Source organism: Rhagoletis pomonella, unplaced genomic scaffold (genome assembly GCF_013731165.1).
Source record: "Rhagoletis pomonella isolate Grant_MI unplaced genomic scaffold, Rhpom_1.0 Rhpom_scaffold_00854, whole genome shotgun sequence".
Taxonomy (NCBI): Eukaryota; Metazoa; Arthropoda; class Insecta; order Diptera; family Tephritidae; genus Rhagoletis; species Rhagoletis pomonella.
The window spans coordinates 36,796-59,850 of NW_023459408.1; the positions used below are offsets into that span (position 1 = coordinate 36,796).

Here is a 23,055-nt window from a genome sequence, read left to right on the forward strand (position 1 = left end):
TAAAAATGTACGCAGAGCTTTTATTTACCTTTGAGCAAAAGCTGGAGCAAATTCTTGTTATAATTTGTTGAAAAGACCCTTTGGTAAAGTCTAAAGTCGTTTTTCGCAGTTTCTGGCAAACGTGTTATTTTGAGCTGCGTCCCCTTTGAAGATCGTGTGCGATATGATATGATTGTACTTTTATTGGAATGCGTTAGGTAAAACGTTGCAAAACAAATTTTTAAAATTCAGTTGATGAATAGTTCTGCATCTCCGCAAAAACCAGAGCAGACACTTTCGCCTCAATGTCGTTTACAGCATTCATGGACAAGCCGGACTCCTTTATTTTGTTGGCTAAACTTTGAAAATGGAGGGAAGTGGAGTCTAGTTCTTTAGTTTGGTTACAAAATTCAGCGCAAGTCATAGATATGCTTTGCGCAGCGTGATCCAAGAAGTCATTGAATTTTTGCTGATTTTCCTGTGAATTCAAATTATTTGATGAATCACAATGTTTTCAAAAATCAAAGAAATCTAACAAAAAGGGAAATGTTTAGTTATTTGTACAACGATTTTGTGGTGGGTGGCGGAGGGGGAGGGGCGGAATTATTAATAAACTAGCAGACCCGGCGAACTTCGTCCCGCCCAAAATTTTTATATATTTTATTGAAACTTTTTGGTCCAACATTTTCACCAACAATTCACGTTTACGATTTTCATTGGCACATTTGTCTGCTAAGATTAAGGTTTGGTGGTCATTTGCCGCTTTAAATAACCTAAGGAAAGTGTTATATCCGTTCTTGAAATTCTCCAGTTGTGCGGCATTTCATAGCACGGTTATTCGCAAAGCGAAATAAATTTTTTCCTCTTCACTCCCTGGCGGCAACAATGACCCGGTTCTATAGTGAATGTCCTAGAAGCTTTACAGTATAGTAGGTGCCAAATCAAAATGGGTGCGAATCATTGTTCTGTACCTTAAAAGTTTGAACGCATAATAATATTGGAAAATCACATCCATTGGGCCAATTGCAACGCAGGACCGTCGATATACTCAATGGTGCAAAAGGTCGATTTAATCTGACCTTCACGGCCCCTTTTCTCACTTGGCTATTTTTAGTAATAGTTCGACTTCAGCACCACTTGGCAGCACGTTTTTGCAATAGTATTGCATACATATTTAAAACATTAGCCAAATCGGATCATAAATAAGATTTTTAGTAATAACTCAACCACAGCGCCAACTGTCGGATTAAATTGTGAAACGAAACCATCCAGAGACCCACTCAAATACACAAAAAGTTTCGTTAAAATCCGTACAACCATTTAGGAGGATTTCACTCACAAACACACCTACAGAAGAATAAAAAAAATCATTCGAAGATAGCTAAAGGTCGGTAGGTTTGTAGGCCTCACACCCCTTTCAAATAGCCCAAATTTTCTCCATGAGTATGGGCTTGATTTCAACTATATACATATCTCCATACGAAGTTCCAGTACTGTACCATGAATAGTTTTAGAGATATGCAGTATAAAAATTCGATTTATATGGGAGGAGCCACGCCCCCCTTTCCAACAGTTGCCCTCTTTCTTCATGAGTATGCGATTGATTTCATATATCTCCACACCAAGTTCCAGAACTCTACCATGAACACTTCCAAAGATAGGCAGTATGAAAAATTCGGTTTGTATGGAAGATGCCACACCCCCTTTTCCAATAGTTCCAATTTTTCTCCAAGAGTATGCGATTTATTTCGTACATCTCCATACAAAACTCTAGAACTCTACCAAAAAATTTCCAGAGATAAGCAGTATGAAAAATTCGGTTTGTATGGGAGATGCCACACCCCTTTTTACTATAGCTAAAATTTTTCTCCAAGGGTATGCGATTGATTTCGTATATCTCCATACCAATTTCCAAAACTCTACCATGCACACTTTCAGAGATATGTAGCATGAGAAATTCGGTTTGTATGGGAAGTGCCACGCCCCCTTTACATATAGATTTTTTTTCAGCCTAAAACCATCCTTGGGACACGTGCGGCAGTTTCAAAAAAATCGGTTCAGCCGCTCTCGAGCCTTGCGAAAACTAACAAACGGCTTTCTAAATATAAATTAGTTGAGATATATTATATATTATAATTATATTTTGACAGTATCCGTTCTTTCTGAATGGCGCAAAAAAATCTTGCCTAGTGAGGAATTCGCCCCTTGATATGGTCGTTACTTAAAGCTATTTATATTCGAAATTGCATGAAAATTGGAAAACAGGAATCTATAAGCTTATCCAGGCAAAAAGCTACCTATGTACCGAATTTTAAGCAAATCGGACCATAAATACGATTTCTTCGAACAGATCGGTCCCTGGTCCACTTCTCGGAATAAATGGATCATATATGCTAATATATGCTAAAAAGCTACCTACGTACCGAATCTTAAGCAAATCGGACCGTAAAAACGATTTTTTCGAATAGATCAGTCCCTGGTCCACTTTTCGGAAAAAATGGACCATACGTCCTAATATATGCTAAAAAACTACTTACCTACCGAATTTTAAGCAAATCGGACCATAAATGCGATTTTTTGGAATAGATCGGTCCCTGGTCCACTTCTCGGAAAAAATTGATCACATGAAGCTATCTGCGCACCGAATTTTAAGCAAACCGGACCGTAAATTCGATTTTTTTGAATAGATCGGTCCCTGGACCACTTTCCGGAAAAAATGGGTCATATATGCTTATATATGCTAAAAAGCTACTTACGTACTAAATTTGAAGCATATGGGACTATAATAAGATTTTTTCTATTACACCGGTTCCTGGTCCACCTACCCGAAAAAAAGTAAAATGTTTTTAGCCTAAAACATGGTGGTTACCGAAAGCTATTTGTATACAAAATTTCATGAAAATCTGACCAGCCGTTCGCGAGATTACCTGTTACAAAAAAAAGGGACTTCTCTTTATATAATTAGTATAGATTAATGCACAGATATAGTAAATAACTTTCTTTTCATATAAAGCGTAGAGTCTTGCCTACAAGTACGTGTGAAGTTTTTTGATTCGGGTCACGCATTTGGGCCCGGCAACCCAAATTCGTTGTACAAATAACTAAACCGGTCCCAACAAAATGCAATATACGAACCTTGCGCGTGCTGGAACTGGTTCGTGGAGACTCAATAGTGGAACCCTCTGTTGAATTTATCTCGGTGAAAGGCGGTAATTCCTCTATAGTGCTTTCCAAGTCAATTTCGTTCACATTTCCAACTGAAATATATTTTAAAATAGGTTCACTCACACAGACTTTAAATGAACGCGCTTTGTTAATTTTACACTTCTTTACCTTCGGGAAGATTGCACTTCGTCCAGAAAAGATACTGCTTCCATATAGCGCCTTTTACGTTTAGGACTTGGAGCGCCACTTCCCGAAGCAAGCTGCTGCGATCTTTTTATTCGTTTGTAGCAATCACCTAGATCTTTCCAGCGCTTCTTGTATTGAACTTCTACAATTGTAAGTTATAATTATACCAAAGAAATGCTTATATGGTAATAAATTATACGAACCATCACATTTCATAGCAGAAGCCACTTCCTTCCATGCTGAATCCTTTTTTTCTTAAATTCTTGTAATCGTTAAGACCAAGGTTGTAGAGTATCGGCTGTTTTCTAATTTCTTCGATTAATTTTTCTTCGAAATCCATTTTTAATCTGTATTTAAATGTATTTTATTAATTAAATTTCATTTAGAACGCTTAAGAAAAAGAAAACGCGGTCAAGCAAATGTCACGCTTGAGTGATTTCAAGAAGAAGAGCGCATACTGTCGCTTGTCAAAATAGAAATAGATCTAATCTGGCGACAGCTACAGCTGTCGACCGTCGCAATGTTGCTCAGTCGCGTTCAAAATAATGCTTTCCATAAGAACATGTGTATTAATAATTTGACAGATGGCGCACTGTAGCCACTGTCTTCATTGTGTTCCGCACTTGAGTTCTGTGGTGAAGCAAATTGTAAAACCAAAAAGAAGGGTTGAAGTAAAATAGCGGAAAATCATAGCAAGACAACCGAGTGCACTAGAACATTTGCATACATGATTCAATAATACAAGGTTAGATAATTATTGACAGCTGCGGTTTGACACTCCCTTACAAAAGGTTGCATTTACGAAGGACAGAGAAAGGGCAAGAATGCGATCCCTTTTTTCGAAAATGGTAGTAGAAAAGTACGCAAAGTAGCCAATTAGTACTGAAATTCCTTTCGTAAATTCTAATATATTTGCAGGAAATCTGGCATTTTAAACGAAATGTTGAACGTAATATTGATATATCTACGTGAATTACGTAATTTATATGCTATTTAGCCGTATAAAAACTGCAAAATGACTCAAAATTAAAATAAGACTACTATGAGATTGATGTAAACATCCAATGCTTATGTTTTCATCAGTTAAATATGCTTCATATGCATATACAAATAAACATATTGCACAAAAGCTTATACTTTTATTTAACACCAAAGCTACACTGTTTCGATGTAAATTTGCAAAGAAGCAACACTGTGCCACTGCTAAGGGAGCGGTGCGAGAGGGACAACTGTCAGTTTATCGAACCTTGTATTATTGAATCATGATTTGCATATATGTATAGTAACTCATTACCAATTGTTAGCGCAAGCCACGCAGTTCGCAGTCATCGTCAAGACGAAGATAGAAATGAGTGTTATGGATGTAAGCAAAATTTAAAATAGAGTGTTATTTTTTATTTGTGTATACATACATACATAAGTGCTAAATATTCAAAAAATATGTACATATATGCTTGACTTGTTATAGGTGTCCACAACTAAATCCCCTGCAACCGATGCAGGTGAAATAAAGGTAAAAGTCCTGTCTAGAGAGTACAAAATAAGTTCAAAGCGAGGACGTAGCAAAGTGTGGAACATTTTCGGGAGTATAGAGACTGGAGATGGCGTTGAGGTGACTGACTTTTTGGTTTGCCGAAAATGTATGAATATATATAAATACAACAAAAAAACACATCAAATTTGGTGAAGCATAAGTGCTACGTCCACGATGAGTCAAGAGCGAATTCTCTAGTGCCCAAAATCGCTGCAGACACAAACACAAAAAAAATTGCAGGTGATATGTTCACAAAATGGGTAGTGAGGAGCTGCAGACCGTTTAAAATAGTCAGTGATGACGGTGCAAAAGAAATCGCAGAGTTTTTCGTATCTATGGGAGCTAAGTTTGGTCCGAATATAGACGTCATGACCTTCATACCTGATCCGACAACTATTTCGCGCAACGTCGAGTCGATGTATAAAATTAATTTTGCTGAAATAAAAAGAGAAATATTTGCAGTAGCTGAAATAGGATACGGCTTAACATCGGACTTGTGCGCTAAAAAGAAAATTATACACCCATGCGCTATTTATTTTTAAATTAATTTTAATTAGATATTTTTTTTTTATAAAAGTGACATTGTCTAATTTTCAAATTTCAAACTTTGCACAAAAATTAAAAGAAATCAAGGGTTTCATAAAAATTTCGTCACGTTATTTTTAGAATTTTATAAAAATTCAAAGTATGCAGTTTTATATCCCATTCAATTTTAGTGTGTACAATAAGGTGCATGCCTGTAGTGTCTACAAAATATTGTTAATTTTTGGTATTTTTTTTTTGTTGATGGTGTTGCGCATTTTTCTTCCACATAAAATAAATGCGAACATTCGTTATATGGAAGAAAATGCGCAACACCATCAATAAAAATATTGTACACTTGAAATTGGTATTTTGTTTTACTAAAATTGAATGGGCTAAAATTTTGAATTTCTAAAAAATTCTGAATAAATTTTTTTTGTGAAAATTTGTTTTGACAAATTGTTAAATTTTTCTTGTTTTTGTACAAAGTTTGCAATTAGTATTTACATGGTGTTTGTTAGGCAATGACCTAAATTTTTATAAACAAATAATACAAATTAATGTGAAAAAATTAGCCCAAACTGATTAATCGTACCATTTTGTCGCGGGGTGTACATTCATACATATGTAAACGAATATGTGCCTTGTTTTTTTTATTAGATGAAAAGTGGATTGTTTTTTATTATCACAGCGCACGGCAGTGCGCGCGAGTGACGAAAGCATCCACAGTAGCATGCTGAAATGACATAACTTTACCGCCTGAAAACTAAAAATCGGGCTGCTGAAAATATACATTTCGGGCATTTTCTCAAAAACTGGTCAGTTGATTTTATTCTAAGCTTCCACAAATCTAGTCCAAAATCTTAGCTTTCATGTGACATACAGGTTATATCTGCGAAAAGTCTCGTTGTGGAGATATTGCGATTCAAATTGAAAAAATGTCGTTCTACAAAGGGTTAAAAATTAACATATTCGTCTAATTTGGTTACTTTAAGATATAAAAATAATATACCCAGTTCCCCGAAAAAATGCCCATTCCCCGATTGCCACTTAAACCGAAATTCCCTGCAAATCGGGTAATTTTCCGCGTGTTGTCAAGTTGAAGGATGAAGCTGTGCTAATCACATCGTACATGTCTTGGAAACCACAATTTGTGTGTATTTTAGAGTTTTTTCAGTCACATGCCGAAATTGTAACATTTTTCCCCATTCTAATTGCAGGTATGTACACAGTTGTGGTGTAGTGGTAAACAGTGCGCGCTTTCACTCCGCAACACCTGGGTTCAAGCCCTGGTCAAAGCAACATCACAAAAAAAATATAGAAAAAAAGGTTTTTTCTTAACAGCGGTCGTCCCTCGGCAGGCAATGGCAAACCTCCGAGTGTATTCTGCCATGAAAAACAACTTCTCATAAAAATACAATCGCCGTTCGGAGTCGGCGTAAAACTGTAGGTCCCTCCGCTTTGTGTGACAACATCAAGGCGCACGCCACAAGTCGGAGGAGAAGCTCGGCCAAACACTAACATATGTGTAAGCGCCAATCTAATATTGTTATTATGTACACGGTATTTAACTATGCTACACGGGTTTATCACCCACACTTAACCTACCTGTACCTACAGTGGTACATAAATATGTATGTATGAATGCATTTAGTTCACCCAATGTGCCGCTACTACTTACATACATATGTATAAATTGCCACTGAGCAAAACTACTTGAGAAAAAACCATTAGTTTTATAGAACGAGTGCAACACCTTACACGTGATAGAAGTAAAACTTCTTAAAAAGGCACATGTGTGCGCCCCACAACCGGTAGAAATCGTAACAAAAATAAACTACGAGACTATCAGACGAATACAGTTGTTTATTGTATCCAAGTTGGTGCCAAGTTGATAAGTTTTTATCATTTCTCATATCTTTTTTATACCCGAGCGCACTTTTGCACAAGGTTATTATAACTTTGTTCACATAACGGTTGTTTGTAACAGGCAAAACGAATCGAGATAGATATAGACAAATGTATACATAAATGATCAGAATGAAAAGAGAAACCGATTAAGCGGTGACTGTCTGTCCGTCCGTCCGTCTTTGCACACGATAACTCGAGTAAAAATTAAGATATCTTAACGAAACTATTGAAAATGGGCGAAATCGGACAATAACCACGCCTACCTCCCATATAACGGTAACTTTCAGAAATACGAAAACTGCGATAGTTTAGTAACTACTGAAGATAATTCACTCAAAATTGACATTTAGAATAACTTTTAGACGAAAAATAAGAATATTAAAAATTTATGGAAAATGGGCGTAGCCACGCCCACTTATAGTTACATGTGTATATCTTGGTAACCGCTGCACCAATTTCATCCAAACTTGGCACAGTTGTTGACCCTGGTACAGCATACCAAATGGCCGAAAATTTTCCAAATCGGAAAATAACCACGCCCACATCCCATATAACGGTAAATTCGAGAAATACGAAATCCTCGATAAATCAGTAAATATTAAAGCTAATTTATTCCAAATTGATGGTTGCAACTATTCTTTACCAGGAAATACGTTTATGATAAACTTATGATCACATATATGTATCTCGTTAACCGTTCTAGCAATTTGTACCAAACTCGGTACGGTTATGGCGCTTGCCACATAAAAGCAAACCGTTGAAAATTGTTGATATCGGATTAGCGAATCGTATTTGAATGTCAAAATTTTTTGATTATCGTCTTAGAACTCGAAATGTGTATAATTGGAAGCTATCTCGAGCTATTTCGAAAAAATCACCAGGTTTATAGGGGTAGTTTTTACCCAGGAATTCAAATATGTTGACATTTTTATCTTACCAAGCAATCGTGATTAATAATAAATAGAATCTGCAACTCAAAATTGACAAAATCATGAATTTCAATTTTCAAATTGTCCAACTATACCCAAAATTTTTCCAATATTCTGAATACCATATACCATCCTATTCTATTTTTTCCGCCCTTTTCAATGCCATCAACGGAATTTTGGAATTTATTATTTTAAGTTACCGATTTTTCTCAATAGCAGCATACACACATATATAGTTTGTCTCTTTTTACCGCCGTGCATACGCACCGGGGGGTTATGACGCACACAAAGTTAAATTGGAGTTCTCAATGTTAGTTTATTATTTAAAATGGTTATAATTTATTTATATAAACAGTAATAGCAACTTTTTTTGATATATTGATATAGTATGTACGTATAATTTCCTGAGGCGATGGATATTGTTGAAATTTAAAATGAAAATCTGGAATTTCCAGTCAAGGATAAGTATATCGGAATCTTGAATATAAAGAAATAAAGACATATATTCTTTGTGTTATTTTCTTCTTGCAGCTTGTATAAAAAAAAAAAATAAAAATAAAAAATTAAAAAAAATTAAAAATTAGGAGAAATAATGATTATACCTAAGAAATAAATTAATTTTGTTCTTCGAAAAAATGCAAAAAAACATTACATACAAAGAGATTTGCAAAGCCAAATTGCGAATTCGCAATATCTCAAATTTTGAATTCGGCGTAATGAAAACATTGCCCCAAGATTAGGATAATTAAAAAAAACAAATCAGTTATGGGAAAAGCATTTCCGTCGTAAAAAACCTTAGAAACAAGCAATTCTGCTTTTGAGAAAAATCGGTAATAACTCGAACTTAAAAAATATAACGAAATTCCGTTGATGGCATTGAAAAGGGCGGAAAAAATAGAATAGGATGGTATATAGTATTGAGAATATTAGAAAATTTTTGGGGATAGTTGGACAATTTGAAAATTGAAATTCATGATTTTGTCAATTTTGAGTTGCAGATTCTATTTATTATCAATCACGATTGCTTGGTAAGATAAAAATGTCAACATGTTTGAATTCCTGGGTAAAAACTACCCCTATAAACCTGGTGATTTTTTCGAAAAAGCTCGATATAGCTTCCAATTATACACATTTTGAGTTCTAAGACGATAATCAAAAAATTTTGACATTCAAAGCAAGAAAATTTTGTCAAAACTGCAGTGAAATGAATAAAATAAAATAAGTTAAGGTCTCGTTAAAGTTAGTAAAAGCCATTTAGTGAAAGGAGTTATTCAAACTCTAATGAAAATTACTAACGATTTGTACTAATTTACTTCGTTTTTAAAAAAGCTTGTCGCGCGAATAGCAAACCGGCATTTAAATATCCGCATACATACATATACATATATACCTAACCAATTATGCATGTACGCGACAAGCTTTTTTAAAAACGAACTCAAGTAGCACAAAAGTCAAAAATGCACCAAAATATTTTGTGTATTTTTTGCATCGGCGTGATATACATTTTCAATATAAAAAATATGCCATTTCTAGGCGCAGTTTTTGAACAGTTTATTTCGATTCAGTGTAAAGGTTATACCGCTATTTCGTGTATTATTTACACCTACCGTAATTTTTTTTTTTTTGATTTTCGGTATATATATTATGCCAGTGGTATACAAGTTTTCTTGTTTCTAGAACATAAAATAAACTCCGTTGGTGTAAAATACGTACTCATAATTGGCTCAAATCATACACCATAATGGTAAATCATTTACATCATATTCTAGCATAAATATATTCCCATGAGTGTGAAGAGTACGAAATGATTCGAGGAATAAAATTTACTAATAATCAAATTTAAAATTAACTCAGACATAAAATTTACACCGAAGCTCTTTTTTAATCTGCACAACTTAGAATTATATATTATTTTTATTTTTATTATTTTTATAAATCTCAGTATTCATAATATGCAGACATGAAAATCGCGAATATATATGAATGTGAGTTCCTAATTTAAAAACGAGGTACATTCTGTCGAGTGAATTTCGGTCCTACCCCCTCTAAAAATCGAGCGCCTCAAAATTTATGAGGATTTGAAGATTTTAAATAAATCTGGAAAAAGTTATATTTTGAAAGTAGTGATTTTTTGGCCATTTTTAATTTTCTAAGAGATGCGCTGTTTAAAACAGGGTCGAAAATATCCATAAAGTGGCATAGTTGAGCCAATGTACATAATGAAATTGTTAAATTAGCTAAATAGTAGTCATACAGCTTTAATATGGCGGCCAGCCGAGTTTCAGGATTAGGCTAAGTTTACAACCTAGCGTATTAGCGTAACGAGAATTCATAAAAATCGCTACTAGCCATCATTTACACAGTCGTTCGTGTTTATCGCTGTGAAAGCAAATGAAAAATATGCCTTTTGTAAAGTGAATAGCTTTTCTCATATTTAAAGCCATACACCTGCAGTATAAGTTTGCACCAAAAAAATTGTATACCATTAGAATTAGAAAATAAGGGTGAACAACGTCCACTTCTTCGTTTCTTGCTATGTTTCTGCACTTATGCCTGAAACTCACGACTATTTTCACTAAAATCACACTTTTCCACAGTTTCCAGATTTTCTTTATTAATTATTACAAATCATATTTTCACAATTTAAAGCAATTAAAACACATTTCCTATAGAAAAATGAAGTATTAATATAATTGACTCTTCTGACATTTTCTTTCATCCTTCTCTTCGGCTTTGTTTATTTTTACACGATAAATTTATTCTATTATTCTTTACGGCTAATACCATGTTCAGACCGCCATCGAAAACTTGTTTTCGTTGCTAAGACTGGTTTTCGACCTAAAACCTTGTAAAATCTGTCAAACGAAAACCAGTTTTCACTGAAAACTACTTGAAAACTCACGTTCCACCCATTCCAATCGGTGTCTTCACTTGTGTTTTAGATATATTTATCGAAGTGTAAGTCATATTTTATCATCTCTAATATGCTAGTTGGGATTTATTGCCAATTGGCTGGCCAAATTAAAATATAAATAAACGATAAAGGTTCCTAATAATAAGAAAATGAAAGAAAAATATTTTGGTTTTGTTTTTTTCTTAGCGAAACTGTAAACAAAGGATGAAAGAATTGTCAACGAAAACTCCTACAGCCGACCCAAAATCTGTTATAAATGGCTACTAGCCTTATCATGGAGAAAATTTTCATGTCAGGCAGGATTGTATGAAATTGGGCCGATTTCGCTTATTTGTATTTTAAACGAAGAAGGGATTTTCTTCATAAAATGTTTGTTATAAATGCCTTAATTTTAGGTGTGAAGTTTTATTCGCAAACTTAGAAAATAAGAAATTGTTTCACTGTTAAGACTCTTAAGATGCGTTTGTGTTTGGATATAGTGCCAACAAACAGAATTACATGTAGATATTGTCTTCCCAGATAGCGCATATTCAATTCTGCCTAAATTAAAAAACATAATTTTTGCCCAATCCCAAAGGTTTAAGGTAATGGAAAAATTGATATTTTCACGCACTATGTACACATATGTATTTTTTTAAACAAACGTTTTTGCTGAGAACTTATTCAAATTCCAAAAACCGAATGCCAATTTGAATTAAAGGAACCAACACTGAAGTGAGTCAAAATGAAAATAAAAGAGCACAAATTTTTATGTAAAGCAAAACTCTCTGGGAATCCTACGAGACATCTGCCGGTCATATGACTGGTCATCTAAATGGGAGATCTGCAGTCTTTTAGCATCATATCTTACATCAGAATTGAAGGGATTTATGAAAAATCTGACCAGTTCTTTTGTGTAACTGTGATTTTGCATCCCTTGTCAACATATGGCCTCGGTTGATGGTCACCTAAGGTCGTTGTTTTACTGCCTTAAAATTGAAGGGAAATTTTTACAGCGTTTTTTATGTGTATTGGTTTCTATTTGAGTGTATTGAGAATCGGTCAGTCTGAAAGGGCCTTATAGGGAAGACAATAGGTTTGTTCGTCGAAAATCCAGCGAGAATTATCACTCAAAATATCAGATAGTAATAGTAATAAATAGTTTTTTTTCCGAGTACCTTTCAAATCATTGGAATTAACTAAATTAATTAAGTAAACAAGTATTAACTTACATTTTTCATTTTAACATGGCTCCAGTTCGTCGACAAAAAATCCAACCATGTGCCACAATCATATGTTTTTCCTAATTGCAAATTCTTGCTGGCAAAATTTTTCCGGCTCGAATTTGTAACTTCTCTCCAAGAAATAGTATTTTTACTCGTGATTTATTTAAATAAAACATGTGAAATTTAGTTGAAACATTTTAGCCGTTTTTAGCCGGTTTTATTTGCCAATTTAGCCGGTTCATCCAAAAAGTTCTGGCAACACTGGGTATAACACTATCTTGTGCAAATTCGCCTTGCTAGTGATAAATATCTGTAAAGAAACAAAGCTCCTGTGTGGTGTATTCAATATTCATTTTTTGGTGAATTCTTTGGACAATTGTCAATTGCCCACAGAAATTATCAGGAATTGCGGAAAGAGGTAATTTTGTAAACAAACATTCTTATTATATTATCAAGAGATAATTGCTATTTGCAACTATTTTGCCGAAGTGTGTACATAAATAAAATGTTTATTGTGTAAAATAGCACCGAGAGGTTAGTTCAATTTACAAACTTTAACAACAAATAACTTAAAAACTATAAGCCTGCTGCGGCTAAAAGTATATATATTTGCAATCAGGAGAACTCCCTCTACCGTTCCATAGCTACCTTAATGCGAAACTTCGGGGATGCCAAACTAAATTGCAGCCAAATGAAGTGCTTTGTGATTTGAACAAGTTTGTGCGTTGGTTTGGGTTGCAAAGAGGCGTAAATTTGCGTGGAAAGTGGGTGCACTTTTGTGGTCAGAAAAAATCGAACTGTGCTGATGCTACGTGGTTGCAAAACACTTTAATTTTTATTCAGTTTCAGTTATTATATTTGATGATAAATGCCAATATAATCGCACTCAACCTCCACGCATTTTTCGTCTTCTTTGTTTGTTTTCATTCTTAGGTTTTGTACTTAAAATGACGATATGTTTACTAAACCCTACCCTGTTTATTTATGTATTTATCATTAAGAATTTTCCATTAAAATAGATACATGTCAGTGTCTTACAAAATACATATGTATGTATAAAAACGGAGATAATAAAATGAATGTTTTTAACTTAAGTGTTGTCTTTTTCATTTGAATGAAGGAATAATATGTATACGGGGTTACAAAGTGTAAATTAAAGGAAAGAATACGCCTTTTTAGCATTAAAAAACTGGTTATTCTGCCTACATTCCGGATCATATGGATGTAAACAAACAAGTTTACATTTTATATCATCTGCGGAATATTCCTTCAGTATCTCCATTTCAATGGCTGCGGAATAAATATTTACTACTATTAAAATCTGGTATTAAAATCGGCATATCGCCGAATGCGTAATGACATTTGTCAACGTTGAGTAATTTGTGAACCAAATAAAAAGAGTGGTGCATTTTAGGAGCTGGTGCAGTTTTCGTACTAATCTCAATGAATCAATAGTACCAAAACGTTAAAGGCAGAATTTTGATTTGAGAAGAAGTACTGACGGGAAGACAAATACAGTATATTTTGCTTTGCTGCCTTTGTGCTTAAGTGCACATTTAAGATACCTACCCCAAAATGCGCATCAGCGGCATTATTTTTAACATTTATAAGGAAACTGCTCCGATAGATGCATTCAACATACCTGCACATTAGCGATACCTGCCTTAAAAATTTGCAACTACAGTATATTTTGCTTTGCTGCCTTTATGCTTAAGTGCACATTTAAGATACCTACCCCAAAATGCGCATCTGAGACATTATTTTTAACATTTATAAGGAAACTGCTCCGATAGATGCATTCAACATACCTGCACATTGGCAATAGCTGCCTTAAAAATTGTGCAACTAGTATCAATTATCAAAGAAAGTATTACGTTTACCTGCACTGGCCTACAATTACCTAATTTTACAAGCTTTTATTTATTTTACTCATATCGCAGAACAACGGAAATGGCTATCAATTTTTCTAGTTATATAGATAATAAGATACCATTCGAAAAAAAATTTCGCTTGCATTATTTTCTACGTGAAAAGTGCTTCTCCATTATTTGGTTTCATAGGGATTCGGATACCTTCCTCATTGAAGTAGTAAAGAAAATTCGCTTAAGTGCCTTTTTCGGTTAGGTGCACAAGTTTTTCGTGCAAAGAAGGATGTGCAGCTAAGCAAAATATACTGTATTATCAATTATCAAAGAAAGTATTACGTTTACCTGCACTGGCTCTACACTTACCCTAATTTTACAAGCTATTATTTATTTTGCTCATCTCGCAGAACAACGGAAACGGCAATTATTTTATGTAGTTATATAGATAATTAGATACCATTCGGAAAAAATTTCTCTTGCAGTAATTTCTACGTGGTAAGTGCTCCTCCATTATTTGGTTTCATAGGGATTCGGATACCTTCCTCATTGAAGTAGTAAAGAAAATTCGCTTAAGTGCTTTTTTCGGTTGAGCGCTCAAGTTTTTCGTGCAAAGAAGGATGGGCAGCTAAGCAAAATATACTGTACACCAAAATATTATTTTTTTTTAATCTTAACACATATGTACCAAACTTCATAAATATACACTAAGTTATACACCAGTGTGCTACTTGAGAAGTAAATTAGTACACATTTTTAGTAATTTTCATTAGAGTTTGAATAACTCCTTTCACTAAATGGCTTTTAGTAACTTTAACGAGACCTTAACTTATTTTATTTTATTCATTTTACTGCAGTTTTGACAATATTTTCTTGCTAAAAAATCTTTTGTTACACTACTTCATTTTATTCCCTTGATTGTACGGTTAAATAAAAGCTTGTTTTTAAAAAATATTTTTTTTACATTATTTTATTTTATAATTTTTAGTCCATTCATAAAGTCGTTGTATATTAAAAAGTGTTATTTTCTTTTATGTAAAAAATTTTGCAATAGATATTAAAATAATTCAACTTGCAATGAAAGAGAACAAAAGACTCGGCAAGCAAAATGTTGTGTGCTCACGTCTTGTATAAACATACATATGTACATAGGTATAGCAGCTGTTAATTTCATTTAAAGAAATGGTTTGTCGTCCATTTCCGCTGTAGCATGGCATATATTTGGGCGCACTATTTAACTTCTGCTGGCGGGGCGACATCTGGAGTCTTCTAATTCCTACAACGAGGTTCATATCGAGACTAGATTGATATTTAGAATTTGCCACAGATAGCTTTGCTAGACTACCGCCGCGGCGCGCCGGCTGCTTTAACAATTTTATAGTGGTTTTACGTTCTTTGGCAAATTACGCTCTGTTAGCCATAAATCTTACTATTTTTTTACCGCCTTTCAATCAAGACCCCTGGACCATATGGGGAATTCATTTATATTTTAAATTGCATTGTCATCATGATTGGAACAATGCTGAAAATTTCAAGTCTCTAACTTGTCGGGAAGTCAGTTTAAAATCGATTGGAAATTTCCGCGATTTGCGCGGGATGACCAAGTTAAATAAAAGCTTAGAAAACCCTAAGTGTTAAGTATTTAACAATATTGTCCAATCAAGGTAGTCGTTTTGTAATTATTAACAAATATACATTTGTCCCAACTAGAAGTCTCAAGTAAACTGCAAACTTTCGTGAACTAGATATTTATTTCGCCATATCCAACTATGTCACTTGATCACTATAATAAAATCTTGGTAATTATAACTAAACCTTTTTCTGGGTGTATATATTTGAATTTTAAGAAAACAAGACAAGCAAAATCTGCTAAAAGGGCTAATAGTTTTTTACAAAACGGCTAACAAATCGGCTGCCAGCTAAACCGAAATTTCTCCGGCTGTTTTCTATCGCAACCGGCTAAATCTAGCCGGAAAACGGCTTAAATGGCAACAGTGTCTACAAGTGCGTGTGTGTGTTCGCTGCTCATTGTTTAAGCAGGAAATGCATACCCTGCAGGGAAACCGCGGACTAGTGAATCAAATTTCTAGTTTCGTACTAGGTCTTTATCGCCAAAAAGGAACTAGTCCGATAGGAACTAGATCCCCACCAGTCCGAAATCGGCGAAAAGTGGTACTTTTAAAAACTAATTTTTTTTCAGTTTTTTTCACTAGAAATCTATATCTAAAGTGACGAATTTAGAAATGGTTCGGAACTATAGAAAAAGGGATGCAGAACGAACTAGATCTTATTTGTCGAATTTAGAACTAGTTCGGAACTATCGAATAAGGGATGCAGCGGGGGGCTTGTTTACTTTACATAGATATGTGTTCGGCGGCTTTTTCGTTCAAATACGCTTATATTCTGTGCTTCGCAGATGCTTTTTCATAGCTTGGTAATACAAAACTAAAATTTGTGTTAACATTTCAACATCTTGGAACAGTCTGGAATCTAAGAAATAACAGCGAGCACCTCTGCATACTCAGCTACGGCTAAAGGTATGTAAACGTACATTTCTTATAATCATTCAAACAAATTTAATTTCAAATTGAAAACACATTTCTTCCAAAATAACGTAAAATCGCACACACGGAAGAACCAAATTTTTGAAAAATCATGATACTTTTTTCTTTCGTCTGTCGATTTTAGAACTGGTTCGGAACTATAGAATTTAGCACTAGTTCGGAACTATCAGAAAAGGGATGCAGCAGGGGGCAATTGACACTTCCTAGGACATCGCCATGTTAACCCATTAGAGGTCAAATGAAAAGTACAAACATAATTTTGGACCCATCTTTATTTATAAATTGAAAATAGCACAAGGGAACATAAAATCAAAGAAAAAATAATAAAAACATAGTTTCCGGGAGATTACAGGGGTGTACTCAAATGAGTACACTGACCGCCTAAGTATGAAAATTTTCGAAACATACTTTCTCGACACAAAATGTTTTTAGGCACTTCTTACATTGCCTGCGCACTCTTGAAGGACAAAGGACACACCGCAACTGTTTTTAAGTTTTAGTGGGGTAGTGTCCAATTCCATCTTGAGGTAGGCCTGGAACCACCGACGCAGACTGGCGCGATTTTTTTGAACACCGTGGCGTAGATAATATCGTGCGATATGACGTCGGAACATGAGTTGATTCATGGGTGCATCATTACTCATCACATGTAAACGCCAGGAATTAGCAATGACCATGTCCAACATGTATGTAAATAACACCCATGAATAGCGATTCTATATAGCGCGATGGACTGATCCAGTTCATCTACTCCACCCATGTTTTTGTTGTAATTTTGGAACAATCGTTGTATCGGCACGTCGGTTTCTGCCGTTTTACTGGACACCATCGCTTGACAGCCCCTAATTGTTCAATGGTATCGTAGTTGGTCGCCATTGTACATACACTATTGTCTTTCCACCTTACCAGTAGCTGTTCACTTTCCATGTCAAAGCTGTTGTCATAAGATGCACGCTCTTTCTTTTTCATGTCGTTCGTGCTAGTCAGTGGGCATTTTTTAGTTCGGTTTTCTCGTACAGTTCCAGTAGCTCGGTAGCCTAGGTTTTTCAAGTCAACAAAAAGATCGTAGCTTGTAAAAAAGTTGTCAAAAAAACCTCGTGATTTGCTGGGTTACAATTCAGTTTTTCCAATAAATTTTTAACAACTCGAGATGCCAACGGATCAGAAGTAGTTACTTGCATGGGCGTCGCTACGTAGGGGCTGGGGGGCAGGCTCGAGCCCCCCCTAGATTTTGAAGTTTACCTTATATGTTGGTATACAATCTTCGATTATTACCGCAGCGACCACAAAAATGCAGTTGCCAATATAGCAACTCAGTTGCCAGCTTGCAGTTGCCATCTGTAAAACCATTTCAGCCAGTGGCCACCCAACTAAAGTTCGGTTGCCATATGCCTAAGTCGGCTCAGCTCGATGTTCTGGTCACATACATAAGTACACATTTTCATGAGTCTATCTCTTCTTATTCTGGTACTTACAAATATCGGACCAAAGTTATAATACCATTTCATGCTCATGATAGGTATAGTTTTCAGATTTCAAATCGGGGAAGTAGGTAACAAAATATAAATTTAAACATTTTCTTAACTTCTTCCCAGCGTATCTATTAAAATGTCATTTTCAAAAATTCCATGCATTGCTATGCCATGTCATTCCATCTCAAACATGCTGTTATAGCATATCATTGCTTCTTAGCTCAGCTGTTGTTTGCTGTTGTGTTTCTGCAGCATATTTTTAATACTGTTTAATCCTGCCTTGTATGAAAATGTTTATAGCCAGGGCAAGGCCGAGGCCTAAAAGAGCCACATCTAAGTTCTAAATGCTACAAAGAGCTACAAAAAAAGAACAAGAAAAACAAAAATTTTATTTTTAAATTAAATTATTATTAGAAATGAAAAACATTAATTTTATTATTATTCTATTGTACGTAAGATAGATATACAAGAAAATTCAAAAGATCCCTTTGCTGAGATTTTCAAAATCTGGTTTTAGGTCAGTTAAAGCCGTTCGTAACAATTCTGTTAAATGTTGGATAGTCAATAGGTACGTTCTTTTAAAATCTTCAGTAAAATATGTCCAACAGCGAAATTCCGGCGAAATGTCATATGTTATCTCACAAGAGCAAAATATCCAAAATAGTTCGCGAACAGAAAACTTACAGAAACTTGCAAGTTAGACGAACAGCTGATAAAAATTTTGTTTACATTCAAAAGTATAAAATTGAAACCGTGAGAAAACATATTCCAAGTCTTATCCTGACACAGTTCACTGGCTAAACTTACTTCTTACAAGTTTAATTAGTCGCATTTTACTATTTTAACTTCCAAACCATCAAATTCAATTTTGGGATTTGCGTAAATTCCAACCAGCTGTTTTTGATCTGCTGTTTTTTTGTTGGCAAATTGCTGTTGGCAAAAATTTTTCCAGCAGAAACTAGCAGATTTCCCTCAAATGAAATGTCATTTTGCTCTCTCAATTTCCCTACTTTGCAAGTTTTTTACGTACGCGAACACAAAAAGCTGATAATTTTTATAACTTTCAATAATTAACAGGTACGCGAACGTGAACGGTATTTTTACTTTAAGAATTTCATTGTACAAACACTCACAGTTATATGTTGTACCAAAAATTTAAAATATACCGCACGCAGCTGTTTTCAACAGCGGATATTTTAAATCTGATACTTGTTGCCGGAATTCAAGCAATGGCAGAGCTTTATGTTGCATTTCCAGTGCCTTATCTTCTTTTAACTCTTTCGATGCGAAAAGCAGAGAAATCTCGGTTTTAGTTATTTTTTTAACTTTGGGATATCATCAGTGTTGCCGTTTTGATTCAAATGGATCAAAATGATACGTTTTTCATCGAATTTTTATACCCGAGCGCACTTGTGCACAAGGGTATTATAAATTTGTTCACATAACGGTTCTTTGTAACAGGCAAAACGAATCGAGATAGATATAGACAAATGTATACATAAATGATCAGAATGAAAAGAGAAATCGATTAAGCGGTGAATGTCTGTCCGTCCGTCCGTCCGTCTGTGCACACGATAACTCGAGTAAAAATTGAGATATCTTAACAAACTTCGTACATGCACTTCTTTCGGTCGTAGGACGGATGGTATTGAAAATGGGCGAAATCGGACAATAACCACGCCTACCTCCCATATAACGGTAATTTTCAGAAATACGAAAACTGCGATAGTTTAGTAACTACTGAAGATAATTCACTCAAAATTTACATTTAGAATGACTTTCAGACGAAAAATAAGAATATTAAAAATGTATGGAAAATGGGCGTAGCCACGCCCACTTATAGTTACATGTGTATATCTTGGTAACCGCTGCACCAATTTCTTCCAAACTTGGCACAGTTGTTGACCCTGGTACAGCATACCAAATGCCCGAAAATTTTCAAAATCGGAAAGTAACCACGCCCACATCCCATATAACGGTAATTTCGAGAAATACGAAATCCTCGATAAATCAGTAAATATTAAAGCTAATTTATTCAAAATTGATGGTTGCAACAATTCTTTACCAGGAAATACGTTTATGATAAAATTTTGGAAAATGGTCGTGGCACCGCCCACTTATGATCACATATATGTATCTCGTTAACGGTTCTAGCAATTTGTACCAAACTCGGTATGGTTATTGTGCTTGCCACATAAAAGCAAACCGTTGAAAATTGTTGAAATCGGACTAAAATTACGGCCGCTTTTCATATAACGGTAAATTTCAGAAATGCTTTAAATTTAAATATTTCGAAATTTAAGGATGCTAGTTTTTTTTTGAATTTTTACACCCGCTTATCATGTAGCGGTAGCTTTCGGAAAGGTGGAAAACATATATTTAGGCTCTGTGCGAGTACGTCTAAATTGCTACCTAAATAGAGAAAAATCCTAAATCACTGGAAAGTGTCGGTAACGCAGTGAATAGGAACAATTTAGATTTTCTGCGAGCATACTTTTCAACCTAAATTGAACGGTCAAATATATTTGAGCGAGCGATTAAATGAACAACGATTTTTTGATGTTTTAAATAATTTTTATCATTGCTATGGCACAAAAAAGAAAATATCCAGAAAGATGCAAGTATAAATTTATTTGATTTTTGCATTTATGTGTAATTCGATGGATGGAGCATTCTCCTTTTCTGTTGCAAATTTATTATATTGTTAAATAGTCCAAAGCTACCACAAACTTATTCATTTTATAGATATATTTATTAAAAGCAAACAAATTCAAATTCCAAAACAAACAATTTAGGTTGTCAAACGAACTCGCACGGTTTTAGCAGCTGTATTCCTAAATTGTAGCAGTGCTGGAAATTTCCAGTGGAATATTAGTTTAGGTACTAAAATTTAGGTCAACTCGCACACAGCCTTAATACTTGCGCCGGGTATTTAATGTTCGGCTCCGCCCGAACTTAGACTTTCTTACTTGTTTTTATTTGTAAAGGCTCTCAGGAAAAACTCAAAATTCATATAAAATTACGCACAATAAATGGAAAATAAATTTGCTTCTATAAAAAATTTCTTAAATCAGTATGCAGCTCTTAAGAAAAAAATGCTCATACATCTCGTCGCTACCATGTCCAACTATCGCATGTGAAAATCGGCACTTTTCAAAATTTTGATTTGCCAATAATAATTTTATTTCGTATAGCAGCATTGCTTAAGTTCTTGTTTTTGACAACTTATTTTTTGGTTAATGACTGCAAATAGTTTTATAGAAAATTAGAAACGAGAAATAATACTTTCATAAAAATTTAAGTACATACATAGATTTAAAAATCTGCTTAAATACAAAAGTTTTGTGAAAATGTCACATTAAACAACTGTCTAAATCTACGTTATTTTTTATAAATAAGGCCGTAAACATTTCCTTACATCGTCAGTTTCCATATTCTATTTTTACCCTTTCAATTTCGGTGACCAGAGCAGTAAACGATATCACTAGTACGCTAACAACCAGAAATGAAATTTAATACGCAAGTACTTACAGTACTACAAGTATACAGAGAGTAGATTTGCTATTCCCGTTTGGCAGCAGCAAATATCTCTCGTAAGGGATGAGAGAAAGTAGAGTACCTACTTTGGTGGAGTAAAGGCCCGTCCACATAGAACTTTGGCGTTGCGTTGGCGTTGGCGTCGCTTTGACAGCAGCGCGAGTGGCGTGTGTTCTTGCTACAATGAAAGTTTTGACAGCGCCGGCGATGACATTTGTTCAAGCCACGTGGTAGAGTAAACAACCGGAAAATAAGAAAAAGTTTATAATTTAGTTAATAAAACGCAAACAAATACAACAAAGCCGAATTATTTACGGCGGTATAGCTTCATAGGAAGCCGGCCCAATAATTTAAATCATCAAATAGACATTTGTTTTGTTTTTTGCCAGTGAAAATTGTTGTGTATCCTCGAGTGTTATTAAAAAAAATAATGTCATCTTTTATCGAAATAATATTAATAGTGCTACTTATGCACGAGGCTAGCGAGTGTTTGAAGAAAATTAATTCTCGGCGGCGGGAGTGGGTAAGACCTCTTTACCTAAGTCGCGACATTGATGGACTATTTGTAACCAGTTTTGACGAAATGTACAAAAATGACCCGGAGCAGTTTAAAACTACGGTGAGGATGACTAAGGAGGTGTTTGATTTGCTCTTTGGGCTCGTGAAGGAACGCCTCATAAAGTATTCCTACAGGCCGTCAATTTCTGCAGAAATGAGACTATTCTTAACATTGAAGTAAGTAAATATTTCTAAAGAAATTTTCATACTAATTTGTGTGCATTACATTCATAGTTTCCTAGCACACGGGGGAACTCAGCATTTGTACGCTACAGCGTATAAAATGGGTCGCTTCACAGTCAACAAAATAATTTTGGAAACCTGCAAAGCGCTTTGGAGTGAACTTGGCAGTGTATATTTGTCTGTGCCAAAAAGGCACGAGTGGAAACGTATATCCCATGACTTCAACACTATTTGGAATTTCGGGAACTGTGTGGGCGCAATCGACGGAAAGCACATCACTTTAAAATGTCCTTCTAACTCCGGATCTCTATTTTACAGTTACAAGGGTACCTACTCCATCGTATTATTAGCATGTTGCGATGCGAATTACACATTCACTTTTATCGATATTGGTGCGTACGGTTCGCAAAGCGACGGCGGTGTGCTTTGTAATTCTGGATTTGGTCAAAGGCTGTTCCATGATCAACTAGACCTGCCTGAGGATGACTTTTTACCAGACAGCAATATTAAGTTTCCTCATTATTTCGTTGGAGA

General features: G+C 34.8%; 1 protein-coding gene and 1 pseudogene across 1 annotated transcript; one reads left to right on the forward strand and one right to left on the reverse strand.

The window, feature by feature from the left end:
* Positions 1–3,670, reverse strand: LOC118751613 (annotated as a pseudogene).
* Positions 3,671–21,888: 18,218 nt separating this feature from the next.
* On the forward strand, positions 21,889–23,055 carry LOC118751614 (protein ALP1-like; the record flags this gene model as incomplete). Its single annotated transcript, XM_036486433.1, is given in 2 exon segments — positions 21,889–22,515; positions 22,573–23,055. Coding segments are annotated over 2 exon segments (788 nt in total), but the record flags the coding sequence as incomplete, so codon positions are not given.